General features: G+C 36.3%; 2 protein-coding genes and 1 long non-coding RNA gene across 3 annotated transcripts; 2 read left to right on the top strand and 1 right to left on the bottom strand.

Moving 5' to 3' along the window:
• Positions 1–13,493: 13,493 nt before the first annotated feature.
• Positions 13,494–15,026, top strand: LOC113359895. Its single transcript, XM_026603463.1, has one exon. The coding sequence runs from the start codon at positions 13,494–13,496 to the stop codon at positions 15,024–15,026; it is 1,533 nt and encodes a 510-aa protein (XP_026459248.1).
• A 58-nt stretch (positions 15,027–15,084) lies between these two features.
• LOC113359894 lies at positions 15,085–17,376 on the top strand. The gene is made up of 5 exons (XM_026603462.1): positions 15,085–15,259; positions 15,345–15,521; positions 15,810–16,075; positions 16,201–16,571; positions 16,806–17,376. Exons 1-5 carry the CDS (start codon positions 15,085–15,087, stop codon positions 17,374–17,376), a joined length of 1,560 nt encoding a protein of 519 aa, XP_026459247.1.
• A 980-nt stretch (positions 17,377–18,356) lies between these two features.
• Positions 18,357–22,542, bottom strand: LOC113357155. The gene is made up of 2 exons (XR_003363521.1): positions 22,220–22,542; positions 18,357–21,183 (listed from the first exon to the last, which is right to left on the bottom strand). It is a non-coding gene; the product is annotated as an uncharacterized LOC113357155 (long non-coding RNA).
• Positions 22,543–22,784: the final 242 nt, after the last annotated feature.

Here is a 22,784-nt window from a genome sequence, read left to right as displayed (position 1 = left end):
TATGTGGGTGGGTGTATGAATGATTATTAAACATATATGGCAAGTACAAACATAGACATATTACGGGTGAAAAACTGGTAGGTAATACTAAAATATAAACGTTACAGGTGAACCAGATTAACGCGGGTTTAAACTCAAAACCGACCGACCCGTAGTGGGCGGGTTAAACCCGAAACGAAAATAGGTCGTGCGGTTTTGGTTTTAAATTGTAAAACCGAGGTACTAGCGGGTTAGTAGGTGGTTTTAGGTGAAACCCGAACCAACCGACCCATGTGCATCTCTAGGCTTCACCAAAAAAAGCTTCACCAAATCCAATATTTTTATCAAATTGCACATTTGTGTTACTCTACATTTAACAAAAAAGTGGTCATAAAAGGGACTCCCTCCCTTCGGGCTCGGTCGGCCCAATTAACAGACTCAGCTCTTCCCGTATTATCAACTTGTAGACAATATATATTATAAGGAACAATGGTGTTTTCCATATGGACGAAGATCTACAGTTTGGATATATAAAGGATGACCACGATTCAACTATGTACAGATTTATATTTTGTGACATAAAGGATAATCGAGATTGAGCTACTAATATGTATTTACTCTCTTCGTTCGTGTTTTACATGGTGGACGGAGCTCTACAGTTTGGACCTATAAAGGACGGTTGAGATCGCAACACATTTGTAACGCTCCAATCGCACTTACACCAACCCTAATCTTATCATCGTTCGCTTCATTTATTTTCAGTTAAAACTGCAATACTGCAATTTTCTTCGAATTCAATGTCAGAAGTGTTTCAATGTCGCTTGGCTATCAATTTATATCAACTGTATTTATAAACCCTAACAATCCATAACCTACTTTCTTGTATCGTCTGTTCTTTTTTTTCGTCTGAACTTGGAGACTCTATGTAATCATCAGTGAAATTCAATAGATCTAAAATCCATATCAAAAGGAGGAAATACAAATCAATGAAATGTAATCCAGAAGTTTCTGAGAAGGACACTGAAGTAGCCCGAAGCTTATAAATATCATGGTAATTTCTTTTAGTTTTTTTTTGTTTGTTTTTGATATTTAGATTTGTGTGTTTTACGGTAAACAACACATTATCTGCCATAGTATGTGTCCAAATCCGATTAAGGATGGCCACAATTCAACTATATATAAATTTATATTTAGGGACATCAAGGATGGTCGAGGTTGAGCTACTAATACGTATTTACTCTCTTCTCTCGCATTTTACATGTTAGACGGAGGTCTATAGTTTGGACCTATAAAGGACGGTTGAGATCGCAACACATGTGTAATGCTCCAATCACACTTACACTAGCCCTAATCGTATCATCGTTCGCCTTATTTATTTTCAGTCAAAACTGCAATACCGGATTATTCTTCAAATTTAATGTCAGGAGCGTTTCAATGTTGCTTGGCTATCAATTTAAATCAATTTTATTTATAAACCCTAACTACCAATAACCTTATTCCCTGCATCGTCTATTCTTTTTTTTTTCTGAACTTGGAGACTCTACGTAATCCAATTTCTAGGATTTAGTCATTCCACTCGCACGGTTAGGCCTTCAATCCCTTTTCTTGGCCATCAAATTTATGGTACACAAACAATTCGCTACTGTTGGTATGTACGAAGAGTAATCATCCTCTTATGTCTTCAAAATCTTTCCTCCATCAGAAGGAAGGATTTTAACTTTGCCGTTTCTTTCATGTTCTTATAATTTCCATGGTTTTATTTGTGTCAAGTTGTACTGTAGATCCATTTATGCAAGATGAGTTTCTTTTTCCCAATTTGGAACCACGAAACCGGAACATGGTTGGTGTTTTTTAGTTTGTATTGTAAAATTTTGATCTTTGAATCTTGATTATTTATGGGGTTTTATTATTTTTTTGATTTGTTGATTTGAATGTGGGTTACGTATTTTGATTAATTTTTGAGGTTTTTTTTTTTTTTTGTAGAAAATCATCAGTGAAATTCATTAAATCTAAAATCATATCAAAAGGAGGAAATACAATGCAATGAAATGCAATCCAGAAGTTTCTGAGAAGGGCACGATAGTCATTTTATTAAGGCGATGAAATATCCTGAAGCTTATAAATATCATGGTAATTTCTCTTAGTTGTTTTTTTTTCTTTGATGTTTAGATTTGTGTGTTTTAGGGTAAACAACACATTATCTTCCATAGTATGTGTCCAAATCAGATTAAGGATGGCCACGATTCAACTATCTACAAATTTATATTTTGGGACATAAGGGATGGTCGATATTGAGCTACTAATATGTATTTACTCTCTTCTCTCGCGTTTTCCACGTTGGACGGATGTCTTCAGTTTGGACCTCTAAAGGACGACATGTGAAACGCTCCAATCATACTTACACCATCCCTAATTTTATTATCGTTAGCCTCATTTGTTTTCAGTCAAAACTGCAATACTGCATTATTCTTCGAATTCAATGTCATGAGTGTTTCAATATTGCTTGGATATCAATTTAAATCAATTTTATTTGTAAACCCTAACTATCCAGAACCTTCTTCGCTGCATCGTCTATTGGTTTTTTTTTTTATGAACTGGAGACACTATGTAATCCAATTTCTAGGGTTTCGTCATTCCACTTGCACGGTTAAGCCTTCAATACCTTTTCTTGGCCATCAAATTTATGGTACCCAAACAATTCGTTACTATTGGTATGATATGTGATGTAATTTTAGATAGTGGTAAGAAAGATGTTCGTTCAACTCGGGCTTGTAAAGGTTTGATTTAAGAATTAAGAATAAAAATACTAAAAATATATTCACAAGGTTGTCACAAATATCGGGAGAAACTAGGACTTAGGATTTCACCATTAATCACATTCACTTGGTTCATATATGATTCATAACAATTCTAGCTCTTTTGTTGACTCTTTCCTTTTCCAAAAATAGATTTTTGTAAAATATTAATTGTAAATCACAAGCATGGTGCATCAAAAGCTCTATGTCTAAGCATACACCATCAAACGAAATCACAAATAATTAATAAAAATCATAAATCACTTAAATCAATGCAAAAGTCATAGAGAATCGATTATAGTTACCAAACGATTGTGAAATAAGGATTCTTCCATTGTCCCCGTGTTGGGGTTTAGCTCATCATGCTCAAAACACACTCATAAGATAGAAACATGGCTCAAAAGGTGTTTTTATTGAAGAGGAATAATAATACAGAGATTCTGCAACATTTAACAGTCGTTACAGAAGTCATTGTTACAATTTTATAAGACAAAAGAAGAACGACAGATTTATAGTGTAGAAGAATCTGCGACTGTTTATGTTGGTCCAATGTTCTTCGTGTTCTTGATAACTGCAGCAACAGCAACTATAATTACTGTAGCTCTGAATCTTCGTTCTTTCGACTCTGCCTTCACCCCAAAATCTCGACCACCTCTCTGGTACTCTAACGAACACCTTATACACCACAACTCCTCAAATCTCTCGGAATATTTTTCTTCCTCTTCACGGCCAAGTCACGAGAATAATTTTGTTTTCTTTCCTCTTTTCGCATCCTGAGTTGTCAAATATCCTTCTCAACCCTCTATAACTCGATAAGATCAAATCTTAGGGAATATCTTCTCTTTTTAGTCACGTAACTTCCATATATATCTTGGATAAACCCTAGTTCTTTCCCTGTATTGCTTTAACTCGATAATTGGGCCATGTTTAATCGAATAAAACACCCGTGATAGCCCTGTAAGGCCCAAAGTAATCCATTCCCGTAAAAATACCTGGTTAAATCTCTTCAAAATATTGCCAAAAGACTCACCAACAATCCCCGAGTATCCCCTGCTCTGTTTCATCGAATCTCGACTCATATCTTGTTTTCAAGTCATATACCAATCCTGTTATGATAAAACAGTATAGTTGCAATCCTAATCCACGTCAAACACCAACCAAATCTCATCCAAAATCCTGCCAAGAAACTTCGCAGGTGAAACTTAACTTTCCCACCAAAACCAGACTTCAAAATGGGGAAGAAAATGGTGCCCCTTATCTACCGATGGGGTGCGTTTAGCAGTTTGAGTACCCCTTATCAACTGATGTGCCCCTTATCAAAAATGGGGGTTCCTTTAGTAATTTCTATGGGGTGTTTTCAACACTTTTCCTGGGTGTGTTTAACACTTCGTCCGGGTGCCAATATCATTTCTTTGGGATGCCTCTAGCAATTCCCTTCCGGAGGTGCAAGTTCCACTTTGAGAGCCAATTTCTCCGCAAAAGCATATTTCTCCATGAGCACCTACAAAGACATTAAAATCCATAATAAATATAAAATCGAGTACTAATAATGTACATAATTGAGATCAAATCAGACACATAAATGTGTCTATCAAATACCCCCAAACTTATTATTTGCTAGTCCTCGAGCAAATCTTAAATAGAAAATAAAATCCTAATTCACTGTCGCAGGCATCGCGATTGCATTTAGCATGTGAAACAAGCCTTCAAACCCCTAGGTGGCCCTAGTGGCCGAGTTATAGTCTCGGGAGGGTTTACAAGAGATATACCCACAAAACCTTTACTCCAGACCCTAACTATCTACGCAGAACCTTGGCATAGCACTAAAGAACCTCCTTGATTGGCATACTCTCATTGACTACAGGAGGAAGTACCTTAATACGGTATTCCAATTGTTGTACACGAGTTTGCACTCAAGCATACTAAAATTCATATATAAGTGACAGAGCTCTACTCAGATAGTCGCACTATGGACATCAATATCCGGAGTCAACAAATCACATGGATAGATTAAGAATATGGATATAGAGAAAAACATAGATGATTTTTGATGTTGACTGAGGTGAACGGTGTTTCCCATATCTGTCTGAAGGCCACTACCAAGACGAACCTATCCTAATGGATTGAGATACTGACCTGACTAATATCAATGCAACTGGCATATACAAGGGAACTAGTGATCGATGATCCTAATTCTAGATCAACTCAGTTGGCATATACAAGGGAACCAGTGGTTGATTTATTGAACATTAACATTTTTTTTCTCCTTTTTTCTTCTTTTTACTAACAGCATGATTAGATCTTGCTGATCCAAACGCATGCTTCTTGTCAGCAGATTACATAGTAATTCCCGTGGATCCTGCGTTCCACGCTTGTTTAGGCGACGGAGACAGGGAGAACACACAGATATTGTTATCCAAGTGTTAACATTTATTCTGATTGGTCTGGTCTTTTTTTTATTTTTATTTTATCTCAATCACTCTATTTCACCCTAGCAGTGGTAACAACTTGAATCGTGTGCCCCACCAAATCACTTAGAGAAACATATTTTAAAATGAAAACAAAGTAAAAACAGAAGTGAAAAGGACTCAACGAGATATGACGAAATTACCATGTTATTTCTAACACCTGAGCTCTGTGCTTTTATGAATAGACTCTATTTAGATGTTTTCATCCACTCAGATTGGTTCCTCAACTCCTACAACCAAGATGCTTCCATCCACTTAGATTGGATAGTGCTATCTTTAATAGGCATAAATTTCTAGGCTTTGGAGTTTAATAATGCAACTAAAAAGTTTCTCCTATACCCCCAAACTTAAATCTAACATTGTCCTCAATGTTCTAAAGATAAAATTAAAAACATGAACAATGAGAAACTGTTACCATTTGAAGCAAAATAGTTAAGGAAAGATATTACCGTGTTGCATGAGCATGGGTTACCTCCCAAGAAGTGCTAAGTTTAACGTCTTCAGCCAGACATATGAAAGAATTAATCACCTCGAATCATATAACACTATCCGGAACAACTGATGAGGTGTCGAACTCGCAAAAATAAATTCCTTACTTCTCTTACACTAACTAGTAGTACAATGACAAGTAGGTTCGTTCCTAAGGAGAGTTGAGCTAAAGTTGTCAATTCAATTTCTGAATATTAATGCAAATATGAGGATGAGGATGATCAACGACTCTTTCTCAATCACGAAACAGGAATCTTATCAATATAGTTATGTTTCTGCAATCACCCATTACTAATAACCCTAGAATATTTAGTACGCTCAAATATCCCGCAATCTCAAATTCACCGGACACGGAAGCGCTCGACTACCGGATTCTACTTGCCAAGTTTCCTAGAAGTACGCTCTCTAGGTGTGACTTAAACAAATGTTTTAAGTTCCGTGAGATAGGCTATTCCTAGTGACAAATACATAGGATCGACTCATCTACTAGTGTCAATCTCTACACATGGATATTTAACAAAGTCCCATCATCAATACCCATATATCGCTACTTGTACTCGGAGCATCTAGACAATTACGGTCGAAGAAGTCTCGAATTAGCAATAGAATCATCAAACAACCATTTAATTTGCAACTTAAATGATTGAGGAATAAATTCTTAAACACTTTTAGCATATTAGAGAATGAGCAATAACAATATAATTGCAAGAAACAGGCAGTTTTAAATATCCATCATGAATCACGTTCCAGACGTCGAAATCGTCCCTAATCAAGATGCTTAGCTACTGGAGTTCATGGCAAAGAGACAAAGCAAATAGAAAACTCAGAATGTAAACCACGCAAACCAACAAGCAGCAGATGAAGTGAATGGTGTATGGACTGGTGGAGCCTTGCGACTGGTGATAGTGAATATTGTTGTACGTGGACTGGAACTGGTGATGATGTGTTGATGCTGTAGCTGCAAACTGGTCTAGATGCAATGGACTGATGCTGTGGAGTATGAACTGCAGGTGATGGACTTGGTGGGTGCTCTGCAGACTGCAGATGGAGATGCAAAGGAGGTGGAATGCAAACTGATGGATGTATGCTGGTGGATACAGGTGGATATGCAGATGGTGATGGTGGTGGTTGTTCAGCGAGCTTTGCTCGCTGAAACTAGGGTTGCGGCAGTGGTGAAGGAGGGGGTATTCGATGTTTTGTGTTGTAACCCTAGTTCTTCTTATATATCTTCTTTTCTTGCTGCGAACTTGCATATCACGCGAACCCAATTTCCTGATCCATCTCAACTCTAATATCACTTCAATTAACAGCTGTTCGATGTTTTGTGTTGTAACCCTAGTTCTTCTCATATATCTTCTTTTCTTGCTGCGAACTTGCATATCACGCGAACCCAATTTCCTGATCCATCTCAACTCTAATATCACTTCAATTAACAGCCGTTCATCGCCTAAAATGATGTCAGCGAAATTCACTTTCCTAAAGGTTGCTTGGCCTGTACCCTTTCTTATCTCAAACTCTCAAGTCTTAGCTAGCCGTTGCCTAACAGCCCTTGGCAAACGACCCATTAGTCCCATGGCTCATAACTGAACATAGCACAGAACTGGTACTTCCTTGCTGCCATAAACTCAACTTACAAAACTCTGCCAAGCTCCCAGCACAGACACCACCGAGACCCATAGCAGCACATACTCTCACTCCATCTCGACTGCAAAACCAGCTACAGACTCACCTCTCTTGTAATGGACAGAAACATCATCAGTCTCACTGCTTTCCGGCCACCAACTTGAACTAAGACAGTTGCAGCAACACTTGTCTTCTCCCTGCAGTACTCAGCTAATTCTCTGTCCATCTTGATTTCTTCTTGTCCCTGAAAACACTCAACTTCTCCACCATTCGTCCCCTAAACAGCTATAGACTCTTAGCTTCAAAGAACTCTCTCTGCTCTATCAGACGTTTTGTCAAACAGTTACTGAGCACAATGCAATGCTGTTGCTGTGCATCAATAATCTCCTTCTCTAGTTCCCTGTAAATTCAAATTCAATCAAACCCATAGCTCCAATTCCATCAACGATTTCAAATCTTCATTAACGTGCGCCATATACTGTCACAAATCAACCACAGCAGCAGCACTTCTTAGCTGCACGGACAAAGAAAGGAGAGGATGAAACAAAGCCTTGTTTCCTGGCTGTATAACCCAGACTTCTTCAATGGCACTAGCCCAACTCCCGTTCCATCTCGAGCTCCTGATTCTTCAAATACAGCCATCGAAACCCATTTACTCAATAGCCTCAGATCCCCTTCTCTTCCCTGAGTTTCTTGTCAAACAACAGCAACAGAAACTCACTCCAATCTTCCTTCTTCTTCTCGATTGAACTGCTACACAAGCCATGGCCTGAACACCGGCAAACTAACCAGCAGACTACGGTTTCAGGAAACAAAGGCTGGGGTCTTCTTCTCTGCTTGAGAAATGATGGTTTCTCGACTTAAGGAAGCCTGATTTCTCTTCTCAGCTGTACGTGCTAACACTTAGGTGTGTCTTCCAGGCTCCAGCAAATGATACGAGGCCCATCAACTCAAATGGTCTCAGCTCCACTGTTCCACTAAGCCCAGCATCAGTCTTGTTGAGAATTGATCAGACTTATCCCTGACAAGAAATATGAAGAGAACAAAATTCTCTTATAACTCCAGTGCATAGCCAATATGACCAATTTTGTAGCTTCTCGTTCCTTTATGTAAATCCAAGCCATTTTCCTGGAAACATAGAAAACAAACGTAATATACAAATTTACAAGAAAATTATTAAGAAAAGTGTACGAAAATCGATACTAGAATTAGGTGTTTTAGATGCCTATCAACAACTGTGGGTCATCAAAATCAAATATAACTACCACAAATAAAAGAAATCTGCAACATGCCACGAATATGAACAAATAAAGCACGCCCTTATCTAATTTCATGTTTAAGACAACTACATCTAGTTGTTGTTCGGGTTCAGGCTCTATGAAATGGTCTAAATAAAATATTTTCATGGGTTGGATTTCCTCATAGCTAAGATCTGAATAATCAGGTTTTGGAATCTGGAAAAACTCAACTAAAAACTTAGAAGCACATAATAATAACCTGAATAATTGAGGATCTTCTAAGTCAATCATATTTGACTCACACGGTTGACCACAATGAGAGTGGCGGTCATTCTTAAGCAAATGTGTCGATTCTAATCTCCTAAAGTAATTAGGCTTAGTCTCAAAACTTAATAACTGACACATTTGAAACTCATACGTTCCCAAAATTGGTTAAAAAATATTTGGTGGGAAAACAAAATCAATCTGGGCATCATAGCCTGGGTAAACCACATCAACCAGAGGATGGGTTTCTAACTGAAAAAGCGGGGTACAACAACCACACCCAATATTTTTCTTAGCAATCTGTATGGACAAACTCCAATATACTTTCTAGAGAATCAACTAGACAGTCAGACTCAATCTAAATAAAAAGTATATCAAAGAGTTTATATCAAAATCTCTCGATTTGATATATACTAGAGCAAATAGAAATCTGCGAGTCTTTATCAAATACTAGAGAGATAACTTGGATGGTACCAAAGACCAATATCCAAGTGTCAATCAATTTAAATCAACAACCAAAAGGTCGGATATTCTAATTGATTGAACAACGCACAACCTGTGATATTTTAATTATATAACAAAATATAATGTGGAAAAGAAATAACACAAACACCAGAATTTTGTTAATGAGGAAACCGCAAATGCAGAAAAACCCCGGGACCTAGTCCAGATTGAACACACGCTGTATTAAGCCGCTACAGACACTAGCCTACCAAATTAACTTCGGTCTGGACTGTAGTTGAACCCCAACAATATCACACTGATCCAAAGTACAATTATGCTCCTACGTCTCTAATCGCAGCAGGATACTACGTACTTGATTCCCTTAGCTGATCTCACCCACAACTAAGAGTTGCTACGACCCAAAGTCGAAAACTTTAATAAACAAATCTGTTTCACACAAAAAAGTCTACGGTAATAGATAAATTCGTCTCCCACGAATATACCTACGAGTTTTGTTCCGTCTTTTGATAAATGAAGGTGAACAGGAACCAATTGATAAACCGGACTTATATTCCCGGAGAACATCCTAGTATTATCAATTACCTCATAATAATCTTAATCGACGCAACGAAAAAAGATATTGTGGAATGACAAACAATGAGACGAAGTGTTTGTGATTACTTTTATATCTTGCATATCGGAGATATTAATCTCAAGCCAATTATTACAATTGTACTCGTACGATAGAAACAACAAGATCAAATCACACAACTACGAGAAAGTAGTATCGGTCTGGCTTCACAATCCCATTGAAGTATTTAAGTCGTTAACCTGGTTTAGAAGAAGAAACCAAAGGTTAAAGGAGAATCGACTCTAGATTAGCACAACTAGTATCACACATAAGGTGCGGAGATTAGGTTTCCCAGTTGCTAGAGTTCTCCCTTGTATAGTCTTTCAAATCAGGGTTTGTAATCAATGTTAGCTTGGTAACAAAGCATTCAATATTCACCGTTAGATGAAAACCTGATTTAGATTCAAGCTAATATCTTTAAATTGTTAGATCGAAAACTAGCTTGTTACACACAAATGAAATGCACGTTTCTAGGCTTGTGTAACCGTACCCAAACTTGTACATTTGTTGGTTCAACAATAGTCAACCAAATGGTTAGCCATATGATCACTTTCATATAAACCATATTCTTCTTCACCATAACTAGTTCAAGTGACTCAAATGAACTAGTTAGAGAGTTGTTCAATTGCAAGGAAATCTTATGCAACTACACAAGACACAATTGAAGCAAAAACGATTTGATTCACTCAAATCAGTTCATGAACTATATAGCCGCGGTTTGGAATTTGCATTCCTTAGTTTATATAAGAATAAGTTCACAAACATCGTTTTTAGATATAACCTACTCAAGTTCGCGGACGGAGTTCCTCAAACTCCAGCAGAAATTCTCGGGACGAGAACTTCCGCCAGTTCGCGGACTTGGCTCACGCCACCATGCCGGTTCTCTTGATCAACAAAGTTCACAAACTTTGGTTCAAGGAATAAGGACTTATACATATATGTGTTTCCACAACAATGCTTATATCCTCCAATGGTTATATAATCTAAACTCTCATTTCAATCATTGAAATATTCTTAGAGGACGTTGATATTCTATAGTTGTTATTCACAAACTATTTTTCGTCAAAGTAAGCAATTTTCAAAGTGATTGAAACTTTTCATGACTTTCGTCACTAGGTAAAAATGAGCTTGGTTAAAGAGAAAGCTTACCAACACATATTTCGAGAAATAGATATGCGATATAAACTCGGCTCGAAATAGCAAATGTGTATAATCTAAGTCTATATAGCAAAACGACTTTTGTCTCAAGATAGGAGATAAATAGACTTTTGAGTGATAGATAAGTTCAAGTCTCCACATACCTTTTAATCGATGAAGATCCACTGGTTCCTTGAGTAGTCCTTCGTCTTGTATGATGATTGCCATGGAGTTCTTGAACTCAACTACACTTTTTATCCTAGTCCGAGACCTTAGCTATAGTAGACTAGAAATCAAGACTTACAGTTTTGATCACTAAGATTGACAAACATGCTTGAGATAGCAATGCATGCGAGTTCGACCGAGCAATGCTCTAACTCTAACAACTGGACTTCTTCCTGGACATCATTAGGTTCGGGAAAACGTGTCTGAAGATGATCTTTTACAATGGTAGAGGTACATATGTCAAGTCCCAAGTGAGGGATTTCTGTAAGAGCTAAAGGTAAGGTGCAAGGAGAATGATATCACCCCCAAACTTAGAGTTTTGGGCGTCTCTAGATAGCCTAACTACAATTTCCCTAATTTCTAGATCGTCAGAATCCTGAAAATAGTCAATTTCTTCTTGTAGGTTATACTCAGGTGATGCATCCTCACTCATATTATTTAAAAGCTCTACGAGTTCATCTTCTTCTTCTAAGGTTATTGTTTTTAAATGTTCATCTTCTCCGTCTAAGATTATTGTTTTTAAATCACTAGACTCTAAAATAATGTTCTCAGAATAAACTCGTTCCTCTAAATCATTATCGGCTTCGTAACTAGGAAATTCTGCATCGTCTAAAACAGGGGTATCTCTAGTCAAATCCTCGTCCTTTTGTATATATGAATAATTATTAAAAATATTTGGATTTGAACTAGAAATAACATTATCATTATAAAGCTCAATTCAACAAGTGAAAAAGAATTATCTAGGATTTTTTTGATGAGATCGGTCTGAGTCAAGCTCTGAGGATTGGCGACCAACTCAGGAAAATTTTCTTCGTTTTCTTTTCGTTTTCAGCGTCAACTAGCATTAATCTCAGGTGAATTTTCAGGTGAATCTGATGATTGGTGGTATTTCTCTTAGAATTAGTGTAGTTTTATTGATTTGTTAGTAGATTATTAACTATTTATGGAAAAAGATCAAAATCTAGAAATGGATTCATCTTTTGTGGATCTGGAAAAAAACTTATGAAGAAGCTCCATCGATTGATTTAGTTTTTGAAACTGAAGATCGTTGTGCTGCTTGGAAATTTTCTCTTATAGGTCGATCAGATCTATCTCGTCTTAAATTTTCAGATGTTGTTCTAAATCTTACAAATCAGTGGAAATTAGTTGGGAAATGTAAAATGATTTCATTGGGGAAAGGTTTTTTTACAATTAAACTTGATAATGAAAATGATCAGAATATGATTAAAGCTGGAAAATGGGAAGTGTTTGATCAGGTTCTATGGATTAGGAAATGGATTCCAAACTTTCGTCCATAATACTTTAGAACATCATCTGCTATGGTTTGGGTTCACCTTCCAGGATTAAGTTTGAATTATTGGGATGAGAAGTCATTGTTTACTATTGGAAGAGCTCTGGGTGTGCCAGTTAAAATTGATGAAGCTACTCTTAATATAAAATGGTTTTGTGCTAGAATGTTGATCAATATTTATTTTGCAAAGAAAATACCTAGCAAGCTATGGATTAAAACAAAATTTGGATGGTTTATGCAGAATGTAATACTCATTAAGCCACCAAATTTTTGTGATAGTTGCAAGATAGTTGGTCATCTCCAACTTGAATGTAGAGCTAAAAAAGGTGGTGAGGTAAATCAGCAAGCTCCAACAAATGATCCTAAAATGACCCCTACTGGAAAAGCAACAAAGACCAATGCAACAAATGGGAGTAACTTTCAAGCTTTATCACAAGGGGTTGGTGGTTTTGATATTTGCAACACACCTGTTACTCAAATACTTCAACATGCTCATTCAGCTACCAAATTAAAAGACTCCATAAAAGTAACTTCAGGAATGTTTGGTTCATTACATAATGAGGGTAATAATAGTACTGAAAGAAATGACTCTATGGATGGTATTAATCAAACTAGGATTATGGAAATGGTTACAGAAAATATGGAGGAAAATAGTGTTATCAAATACATAAATGGAAAAGATGGAACAATTTCAGAAGAAAGGGTTCCAGCTACTACATGGTCTAAAATTATCACAAATCCTGCCTCAATTGCTTCAAGCTCTTCTGTGCAGGAAAAAGTGATCTCAGTTCTGAGTAGCAATCCTTCTCAAGCAAATGTTCAAGCTTCAGTAACAACACAGAATCCAAGCAAGTATAATTTCAGAAAAAATCCAGGGAAAGGAGGCACCAAAGGCCTCCAATCCAAGCAATGAAGGTGTTGTATTGGAACCTAAGAGGCCTAAGGAGAGCTAGGTCTCAGGAAAAGTTAAGGTCTCTCATAAATCAGTTTAATCCATCTGTAGTTTGGGTTGCCGAACCAAAGGTAACATGTAATTCTTCTTTCTGTAATAAACTCAATTTTCCAGGCATGAAAAGTGTGGTTATTCACAATTCAGTTTCAAATAAAAAAGGTAATATATGGCTTTTTTGGAATCAAAGTTTATCAACTCCTTCAGTTATTTCAATGTCTAGCCAAATGATTACAATAAATGTTTGTGGAGTGCTTATTTCTGGAGTTCATGCACATGTTGGCATTACTCAAAGAAGGTATTTATGGTCTGAAATGAAACAAATTAGTCTTCTTAATTTACCATGGCTTGTTATTGGAGATTTTAATGTGATAATGCCAGCTGAAGAAAAAATTGGAGGGAAATGTCCAAACAAGATAGCAATGATGGATTTCACTTCATGTTTGGATACTTGTGAACTTATGCAAGCACCAAAATCAGGTTTATCTCATTCTTGGTCAAATTGTCAGCATGGAAGCAAAAGGATTCTATGTAATTTGGACAGAGTTGTGTATAATCAATTGTGGTTGGATAAATTTGAGACTTGGGGGTACAAGGTTGGATTAATAATTACATCTGATCATGCACCATTACTAGGAGGATGTGCACAAATTCCTAAACCCAAGAATGCTCCATTAAGGTTTCAAAAGATGTGGTTATCACATCCAAATTTTCTGGAAGTAGTAAGTGAAGTTTGGTCAGAAAATGTTCAAGGAGATCCAGCTTTTGTGTTTCAAAGCAAAATGAAGAAATTGAAAATTATACTTAAGGAATGGAATTGGAAAGTTTTTGGAAACATTAAAACTCAAATTAAGAATGTTGAAGATAAAGTAAAAGAAGCAATGATTAAATCTGATGTTAATCCATTTGATGAAGAATGTCTTAATGATCTGGTAAAGGCTCAAAATGAATTTAACTCCAAGGAAGTGCAATACAATACTTTTATGAAGCAAAAAAACAGAAATAAATGGATCAAGGAGGGTGCTGCCAATACTAGTTTCCTTCATGCAAATCTTAAAATAAGACAGGCAAGAAACAATATTAATGAATTGGAGAATAATAATGGAGATATTATCTCAAATCAAGAAGGCATAGCCGATACCCTGGTCAATCATTTTGAAAATAAATTTAAATTTCAAGAAGTTAATATTGAAAGTTCAATGCTGGATGTTATTCCTGAGGTCATCACATCTAAAGAGCAAGAAATGTTGGAGAAAATGCTTGATGAAGAGGAAATTAAAACAACCATTTTTTGTATGGATTTCGATAGTGCCCCTGGACCAGATGGAGTATCTTGCTGGTTTTGCAGAGCTTGCTGGCATATTATAAATAAAGAAGTTGTGCAAGCTATCCAATTCTGCTGGAAAAGAAAATTTATTCCTAAAGGATTAAATTCTAATTTTTTTGGTGTTGCTGCCAAAAGTGGATGGTGCAAGAAGTCCAAATCAGTTTAGACCAATTGGTCCAAGTAATGTTAGCTTTAAGATTTTCACAAAGATTATTGCTAAAAGGATGGGCACCTTAATGCACAAATTAATCTCTCCTCAGCAAGTTGCATATGTTAAAGGAAGATGTATTCAAGAGCAAATTCTTTTAGCCTCTGAAATGGTAAATGAGATGAAGAAAAAGAGGAGATGTGGAAATGTGGGACTGAAAATTGACATATCACAGGCATATGACTCTATAAGTTGGAATTTTCTATTTTAAATTCTTAAAAAAATTTGGATTTTCTGAAAGTTGGTGTGAATGGCTGCATGTATTATTCAAATCAGCAAAATTGTCAGTTATGGTGAATGGTGGTCCTTGTGGTTTCTTTTCTGTTGGAAGGGGTTTAAGGCAAGGAGATCATTTGTCTCCTATTCTTTTTGTGCTAATGGAGGAAGCATTGAGTAGAAGTATTTCGAAAGCAGTTAATGATGGTCACATAAAACCAATGGTGGTTAGAAGAGGTATACATCCATCCCACTTATTGTTTGTTGATGATGTGTTTATATTTTGTAATGGAGAAAAGAGAAGCTTACTTTTCCTTCTTAAGCTACTAAAAAACTACCAAAATAGCTCAGGTCAATGCATCAACAAAAATAAAAGTAAATTGTTTATTGATGGCACTTCTGATCAGAGGAAAATATTAATCAAAGATATCATGCAAATGGAGCTGAGTGCATTTCCTGATAAATACTTGGGGGTCATTTTAACAGCATGAAGAGTGAAAGTTAGTACTGTTTGGCCAATGGTAGAAATGATGCAGAAGAAGTTAGCTAGCTGGAAAGGAAAACTATTATCTTTTCAAGAAAGACTGGTTCTTGTAAAATCAGTTTTATGCATCATCCCCATGTACAATATGGAAATTTATAAATGGCCAGCTTCGGTTATTAAGATTTGTCAAAAGATTATAAGAGACTTCATTTGGTCAGGTGACAGTGAAACAAGGAAATATACTGTTTACTCTTGGAAAAAGCTTTGTACTCCTTTTAGTGAAGGTGGTTTGGGAATTCAGAGATTGGTACATTAATAGAACATTTCTTATAAAAATGATGTGGAAGATTATGAAGTCAGAGGATGACTGGGCTAAAAAAATTCACAGCAAAATATCAGAACAAGTATGGACAATGGACCAATAAATGACAGCTTTCTTCTGTGTGGCCTGGACTCAAATGGGCTTTTAATGCTCTCAAAGAAGATGTGAGATGGAACATTGGTGATGGACAAGCCATATCTGTATGGTTTGATACTTGGATAGGTGAAGGACCATTAATTGATATATTTGGTTTTACTTCTTACATAACTGACAACATTTTCCTGAAAGTTTCAGATATTTTTAAAAATGGTGTATGGTCTTTAACAACTGAAATTCAAGACATGCTCCAAAACATCACACTACCAACTGCAGATGGAAGGGAAGATGAACTGATATGGATTGGAGATTTACAAAGTTCCTTCACTATTCAAGCAGCAATTAACAAGATAAGATTCAAGGAAAACACTTTACATTGGCCAAAGTACATATGAAATTCATTTATTCATCCAAGTGTTGCTAGTAATATCTGGAAAGTAGTGCTAGGTGTGTATATTGATGATGACATTATGATAAGTAAAGGATATGAAATAGTATCAAGATGTTGCATATGTGAAGAAGCCTCAGACAACATGAATCATTTACTGTGGGAATGTAGTTTTAGCACACAAATTTGGAATTTGATATATGTTATCTTCCATTTTTCTCAACCTCATAGTTTTGATGAAGTTTGGAAATGTGCAAAGGATACGAGTCCCTTAATCAAACAAATTTGGTTTATTGCTGCATGTATCATACTTAAAGAGCTATGGTTCCAGAAAAACAAGAGATACTTCGAAGAAATAAAACGAAACTTACAGAGTTTCAAGATAAGAGTTCTTAAGTTGATTAACGAGAATGGTTTAAGAATTACTGGAAATCAATGGAACCAAAACTATGACTTGGAAATCATTGCAATTTTCAATATGGGTGTCAGGAATTGTAAGTTTCAGGGAACAAAAAGTTGTCAATGGATACCTCCAAGCCCTGGATTTATAATGTTTTGCTGTGATGGTTCTTCTATAGGAAATCCTGGTGCTGCTGGATTTGGTGTTGTAGTCAGAAACCATCTATGTGAAGTCCTTAGTGTTTTATCTGGAGGTATTGGAATTGCTTCAAATTATTTGGCAGAAATATATGTTGTGATCTGTGCTCTGGAACTTGCAGTGGTATGGGAAATGCAGAGCATAATCATTGTCTCTGATTCAAAGACAGTAGTAAACCCGTTTATGAATGGACATGTTCCTTGAATTGTCAGAGGGAGATGGAAACTTGCAATGAGCAAATTATCAGAAGTTAGATAATATCATTGCTACAGGGAAGTAAATTTTCTGCTGACTGTGTGGCAAAGAGAGGGGCATCCTTATTATCTGGTGAGGAAAATTTGCATAGGAAGGCCTTCTTTCCTAAGTAGAGTGGAAATGCCAAATGTGGAATATTATCGGTTGTGTTAAAATTAGTTATTGAGCTTGTATCTGGGCTTAGCCCAGTGAGTTGAAAATTGTAATTTGCTTTATTTCTCTTCATAATCCTTGATGTAACTCAATTTTGAAATTTTTTAATAAAATTCATGTGATTCAGAAAAAAAAAAAAAAAACTCAATTGGAGTAACAGATTTCTGATCACTATGCATACATACTTCAAATTGTTCATCAACACTATCCTCATCATAATCATCATTATAATAATATGAAAATGGTTGAACCTCATCTAAACAAGTAGTGTTACCAATTCTAACCTCGTCGTCTTGATTATGCAAATAACTATCTTTATTTTCAAGGATATTATTGGAAACACTATATTGAAAATTAAGATTATTTCGACCAATTCTTTCATTTGTCTCGGCTATCTGCTTAAGGGATTCCTATATAGAAGGTTTATTCATTGGTGCTATTTGTTTATTCATTTCCGACACAAACCTATTTGTATGCGCAGTTAAAGTTAACTGCTTCATAGACTCTTCTAGAGATATGGAAGGATGATAAATAGCACCAGGGTACAACTGTTTGATTAAATCATCCAATGGGAAACTAGTACTATAATATTCCTTACTTTCTTGCTCGTGTGACCCGTGTGCATGCGGATAGTAATTGGGCTCACCATGGTATGATCCATAACCTTGAAAAGGTTGATGTTCCCAACCACTGTTCACACTATGGTCATAAAAAGAATAATGTACATTTTGATCAGTCGGATAATCATTGTATTGGCTATTGTAAAACCAGAAATCGCAGGTAAAAAAAGTTATGTTCATTAATAAAATCCTTACATTAGTAGGTAGGGATCGTTTCTTACCAAACAACAAACTTGAGATCCTGCTGAACAGAAATCGCATTGGTCTCAAGGTTAGAATTCTATGAGCATATGTCCCATACCATAATACTCATAAAATTTTATGAGAGTTCCAATTTTCAAAAAAAGTAACAAGAGTCGGCCAGTTGCCAAAATAAGAGACGGCCAATTACCAAAAATCATAGACGACCAGTTGCCAAAATTCACAGACGGCCGGTTGCCAAAATTCACAGACGGCCGGTTGCCAAAATTCACAGACGGCCGGTTGCCAAAATTCACAGCCGGCCGGTTGCCAAAATTCGCAGCCGGCCGGTTGCCAAAATTCACAGCCGGTAAATTGCCAAAAATTCACAGACGGCCAATGCCAAAAATTCACAGACGGCCAGTTGCAAAAATTCACAGACGACCAGTTGCCAAAAACTAACACACGGCCAGTTCCCAACGTCAAGGAAGTTCTGGTTACCAGCCACCATTGGCCAGTTGCCAATGATACATACTTGCCAAGGTTGCAATCATCTCTGAATTGATGGTATGAACTGCAAGGCAGTAACCAAGACTTTCGGATGATATGAACAACCCTGTAGATTTGTGTTGAACCGCATATCGGCTGCCTAGGTACCCTCTACGTTGCTCGAAGGGATCAAGCACGACCGTAGTTTTTCACTTTCGTTTAGATAATATGAACTGCCTTTAACAACTATGTCTAACAGCAGATAGTATGAATTGCGTTGCACAACTGTCCCTAACTTACTACATCGAAAACAGTATCTAAAGTTGAAATAACACAGCATCGAACTAACTTGAGAAAAATCAAATCCCACGCCACGACAAGAATAATTAAGGCGAATACTATCATACCTTATCATTGTATTTTAAAAAAGCATTGAAAAATGAAACAATACATAAAATTGGGAAGATTATTGGCAGACACAATTCTGTCTTATTGTAGTCTCAAAATTCTAATCCTTAGTTGTTATCTATTAGTACCAGTACTATTACTACTTCTTTGTACTAAAAGGAGGACCTTCGTCCTTTCTTCCAAAATACTACCCTAACCATAAAAGACATCCATGTCCAGGTCAACCATTTCATTTACTGTTTAACAAGTAGAATTTATGCCAACCAAGGTGCTATCGGCGCATAAGGTTACCAAGACTAGTACACACAAAAATAAATGGGAAAAAGATCTCCTACGTACAAATCCAAAATGATATATTCAATCCAGAAAACAAAATCACAGGCTCCAAGCATCATTAAACATTAACTGGCTTTAAAAGATAGAGACTATAAATATGTTAATGAATTTGCATAAAAATGATGGACTGCATAACAATACTACTTGCCCTTCTAACGGAAATGCATCAAACTAAATAAATAGCTATTTCACATCCGAAGTGAGACTAATACAACTACTAAATATCAGCATCTGGACCACTGTTTTCGTGGCGAAAATTGTAGAGTGCGGAGTAAGGTATATTCCTAACACCGATCATTACCACTAGGTACAACGTTTCAGTTCACAATGCAATGTTCACAGCAATAATACAAAAGCTTAACAAATATTATTAAAGACCGGCATCTTACAAATCAATCTCACCTAGTTTCTTAACAAGTATACTTACTTACACCAAACCAATCCTATATAAAGATGAGATTTATTAATAGCATACTAAAATGCTTATGTGAACCAAACCATGAACACCCAGACTCCTCTAAAATGTATATTTCGAATTCCCCCCAAAAGAAGAAAACTATTACATCTTAATAGAAAGCACACAGTTCTAATCAGGCAAATCTCGCGCGATGGAAAGTAAAGTTACAAGCATCAACTGTCTAACACAATTCAAGGCAAATCTCGCGCGATGCAGCAATTCTTCGAAATAAATGGATAGGATACTAAACACAGTAAAAATGAGATAAAGTGGTTGTTGGTTTTTTACCATCTCATTCATTATTTCTCAAGCTCTGGTACGAAAGTCCACATGGGCACAAACAGTACTTCCGACTAAAAATACTAAAAAGGTACAACCAGACGAATTATGCAACGGAACTCCAACTTATATAATAAGCAATACAAAATTACAAGGAAATGAGAATAGTTTTGTTACCCGGCAAGTGAACTGAAATGAAATGCAACAATTACATACCATCTCGCAGCCGTCCACGTAGTAAGAGTAGATTGGTCAAAGAATTATACATTAATATATACCAAGTGCTAGATAGCTTAAGTTCTGTAAACATATAATTTGAGATATGATTAAGTTATATAATAAGCAATACGAAATTACAAGGAAATGAGAATAGTTTTGTTACCCAGCAAGTGAACTGAGATGAAATGCAACAATTACATACCATCTCGCAGTCGTCCACGTAGTAAGATAGATTGGTCAAAGAATTATACATTAATATATACCAAGTGCTAGATAGCTTAAGTTCTGTAAACATATAATTTGAGATATGATTAGCCAAGGTACCAGCCAATGTAAAACGTTCACACAGTATATCACTATCATTAACCATATCAACACTTGCGGTAACGTAAAGTATAAATAGTCCTAATCCTAGATTTACCTTTCATGTCAAGCCAATACTACCTTTCATGTCAAGCCAATACAAATTAGCCAACAGCAAAATTATCGAAATCACGTACCGATACCGCTGTTAGTTCCATGACACTTGATAACTCCACCATAATCAAGTCACCAAGAGCTAGTTCGCATACACACAACTTCAACCGAACCATAGTTCCGACACTTCCACAAACACTATATATGCATTACTGGTTTAACTCCAATATCCATGAAAATCAATTTAAGAAATTCCAAAATGAAACAGTAACACCATGACCCCAAAGTCATAAATAGAGACTACACTATATCACTGCTGATTAGGCCATGCTTCACGACACAGTTAGCAGCACAGGAAATTGTTAAATCCGACAAAATATGTTTTGGCTAGTTGTATCAATATCACTACTTTACTTGTTAGTAAAAACATAAACTTGAGCTTAATCATTAGTGTTTTAACTTGCAAATTAGACCTTGTTTGTTTGCAGCTGACTCGGCGTCTGAATCTGAGTCGACCCCTGACTCGGACCGAGTCAGCAGTCAGACCGTTTGTTTTCCATTTTGAGTCAGATCTGACTCGACCTCTGATTCAGACATAACCCCTGACTCGGACTCATTTGAGTCAGGTAACAAAATACCCCTGACTCATGAGACCAAACCACTGACTCACTTATTTCCGAGTCAGATGAGTCAGATCTGACTCAAAACAAACATATCGACTCAGATCCAGATGAGTCAGGTGATTTCACTCAGATCCAGATGATTCAGATCCGGACGACTCAGATGAGTCAGGAGTAAACAAACATGGTGTTACGTCTAACCACTGTGAAGTGAACTATGGAAGATATTCCAAATTTTGTATGCAATTGTTTCTGATATGCAAAATAAGACTGCTGCAAAATCTAAAGCAACAACAAAATCACAAAAACATTTTCCTATGTTCACCAACACCAACTCCAACATTTCCACATACTAAACACAATCAAAAACACTCAAAGATTCCCAATACTACCCATGCACGAGTTAAAAATTAAGCCAATTTCAATCTGGATTATAAAATCAGTAATAAATTAGATTCATTACTACCTCTATACATAATTCGGATGTAAACATATAAATCCACATGAGCAATTAACCAAAAATCAGAGATTGTGAACAAATTTGGGTAAATCCATACCTCTATTTTCACTGTTTACAACATTTTCAATTCGAGTATGAAAGTATAACAAAATACCTGTTTAACACACTCGTCAATCGCAATAGCACAAACCCATGTACCGATAGAAATCACACCGATCAATTGAGTGTAAATCACTTGCCTCAAATCAAATTTCTTCAAACGGAAAAGAGAAATTCCTCCAACCCATCATTAAATCAACAAGCAACAATAACGATCTCCACAATCTTCCTAACTTAGCTCCGTCGATTGCAAGACCCTAATATTCTAAAATTTTCTCTTTTCTAAGAGGGTGACCGAACAAAAGCAGTGAAGGAAAAGAAAATCTGGCTAAACTCTCAGTCCCCTCTTCCTTTCGTTTTTATATTTATTTTCCAGAAGTGTGACATGTGTGCATCATGCAGGTAGGTTCATTAAGGCACCAAGGACTTAGATTTAAACTAACTTCCTATTTAGAAATTGTTATCTGCCGTTTAAGGCACCCAAAAATGTTAAAGGCGCAGAAATGGGTTCGGTTAAACCCGTGAAAATTTATGGAGCTTACACAAACGCACTTGAGAACTAGACTTTTAGGCACTATGAAGCACAATTTAGTAAATAGGTTCACTTAAACCCGAGAAAA

Source organism: Papaver somniferum, chromosome 3 (genome assembly GCF_003573695.1).
Source record: "Papaver somniferum cultivar HN1 chromosome 3, ASM357369v1, whole genome shotgun sequence".
Classification (NCBI taxonomy): domain Eukaryota; kingdom Viridiplantae; phylum Streptophyta; class Magnoliopsida; order Ranunculales; family Papaveraceae; genus Papaver; species Papaver somniferum.
Note: the sequence above shows the minus strand (reverse complement) of the source record. Positions and strands in the feature narration are given on the sequence as shown.

What these genes read in the sequence shown, in the direction of transcription:
- LOC113359895 (XM_026603463.1), top strand. Translation starts at nt 13,494, where the DNA reads ATGAAGGTGTTGTATTGGAACCTAAGAGGCCTAAGGAGAGCTAGGTCT.
- LOC113359894 (XM_026603462.1), top strand. Translation starts at nt 15,085, where the DNA reads ATGGGCACCTTAATGCACAAATTAATCTCTCCTCAGCAAGTTGCATAT. An exon ending in ACAGGCATATGACTCTATAA is followed by an intron (nt 15,260 to 15,344) that starts GTTGGAATTTTC and finishes TATTCAAATCAG; the next exon opens with CAAAATTGTCAGTTATGGTG. An exon ending in GTTTGGGAATTCAGAGATTG is followed by an intron (nt 16,076 to 16,200) that starts GTACATTAATAG and finishes AATAAATGACAG; the next exon opens with CTTTCTTCTGTGTGGCCTGG.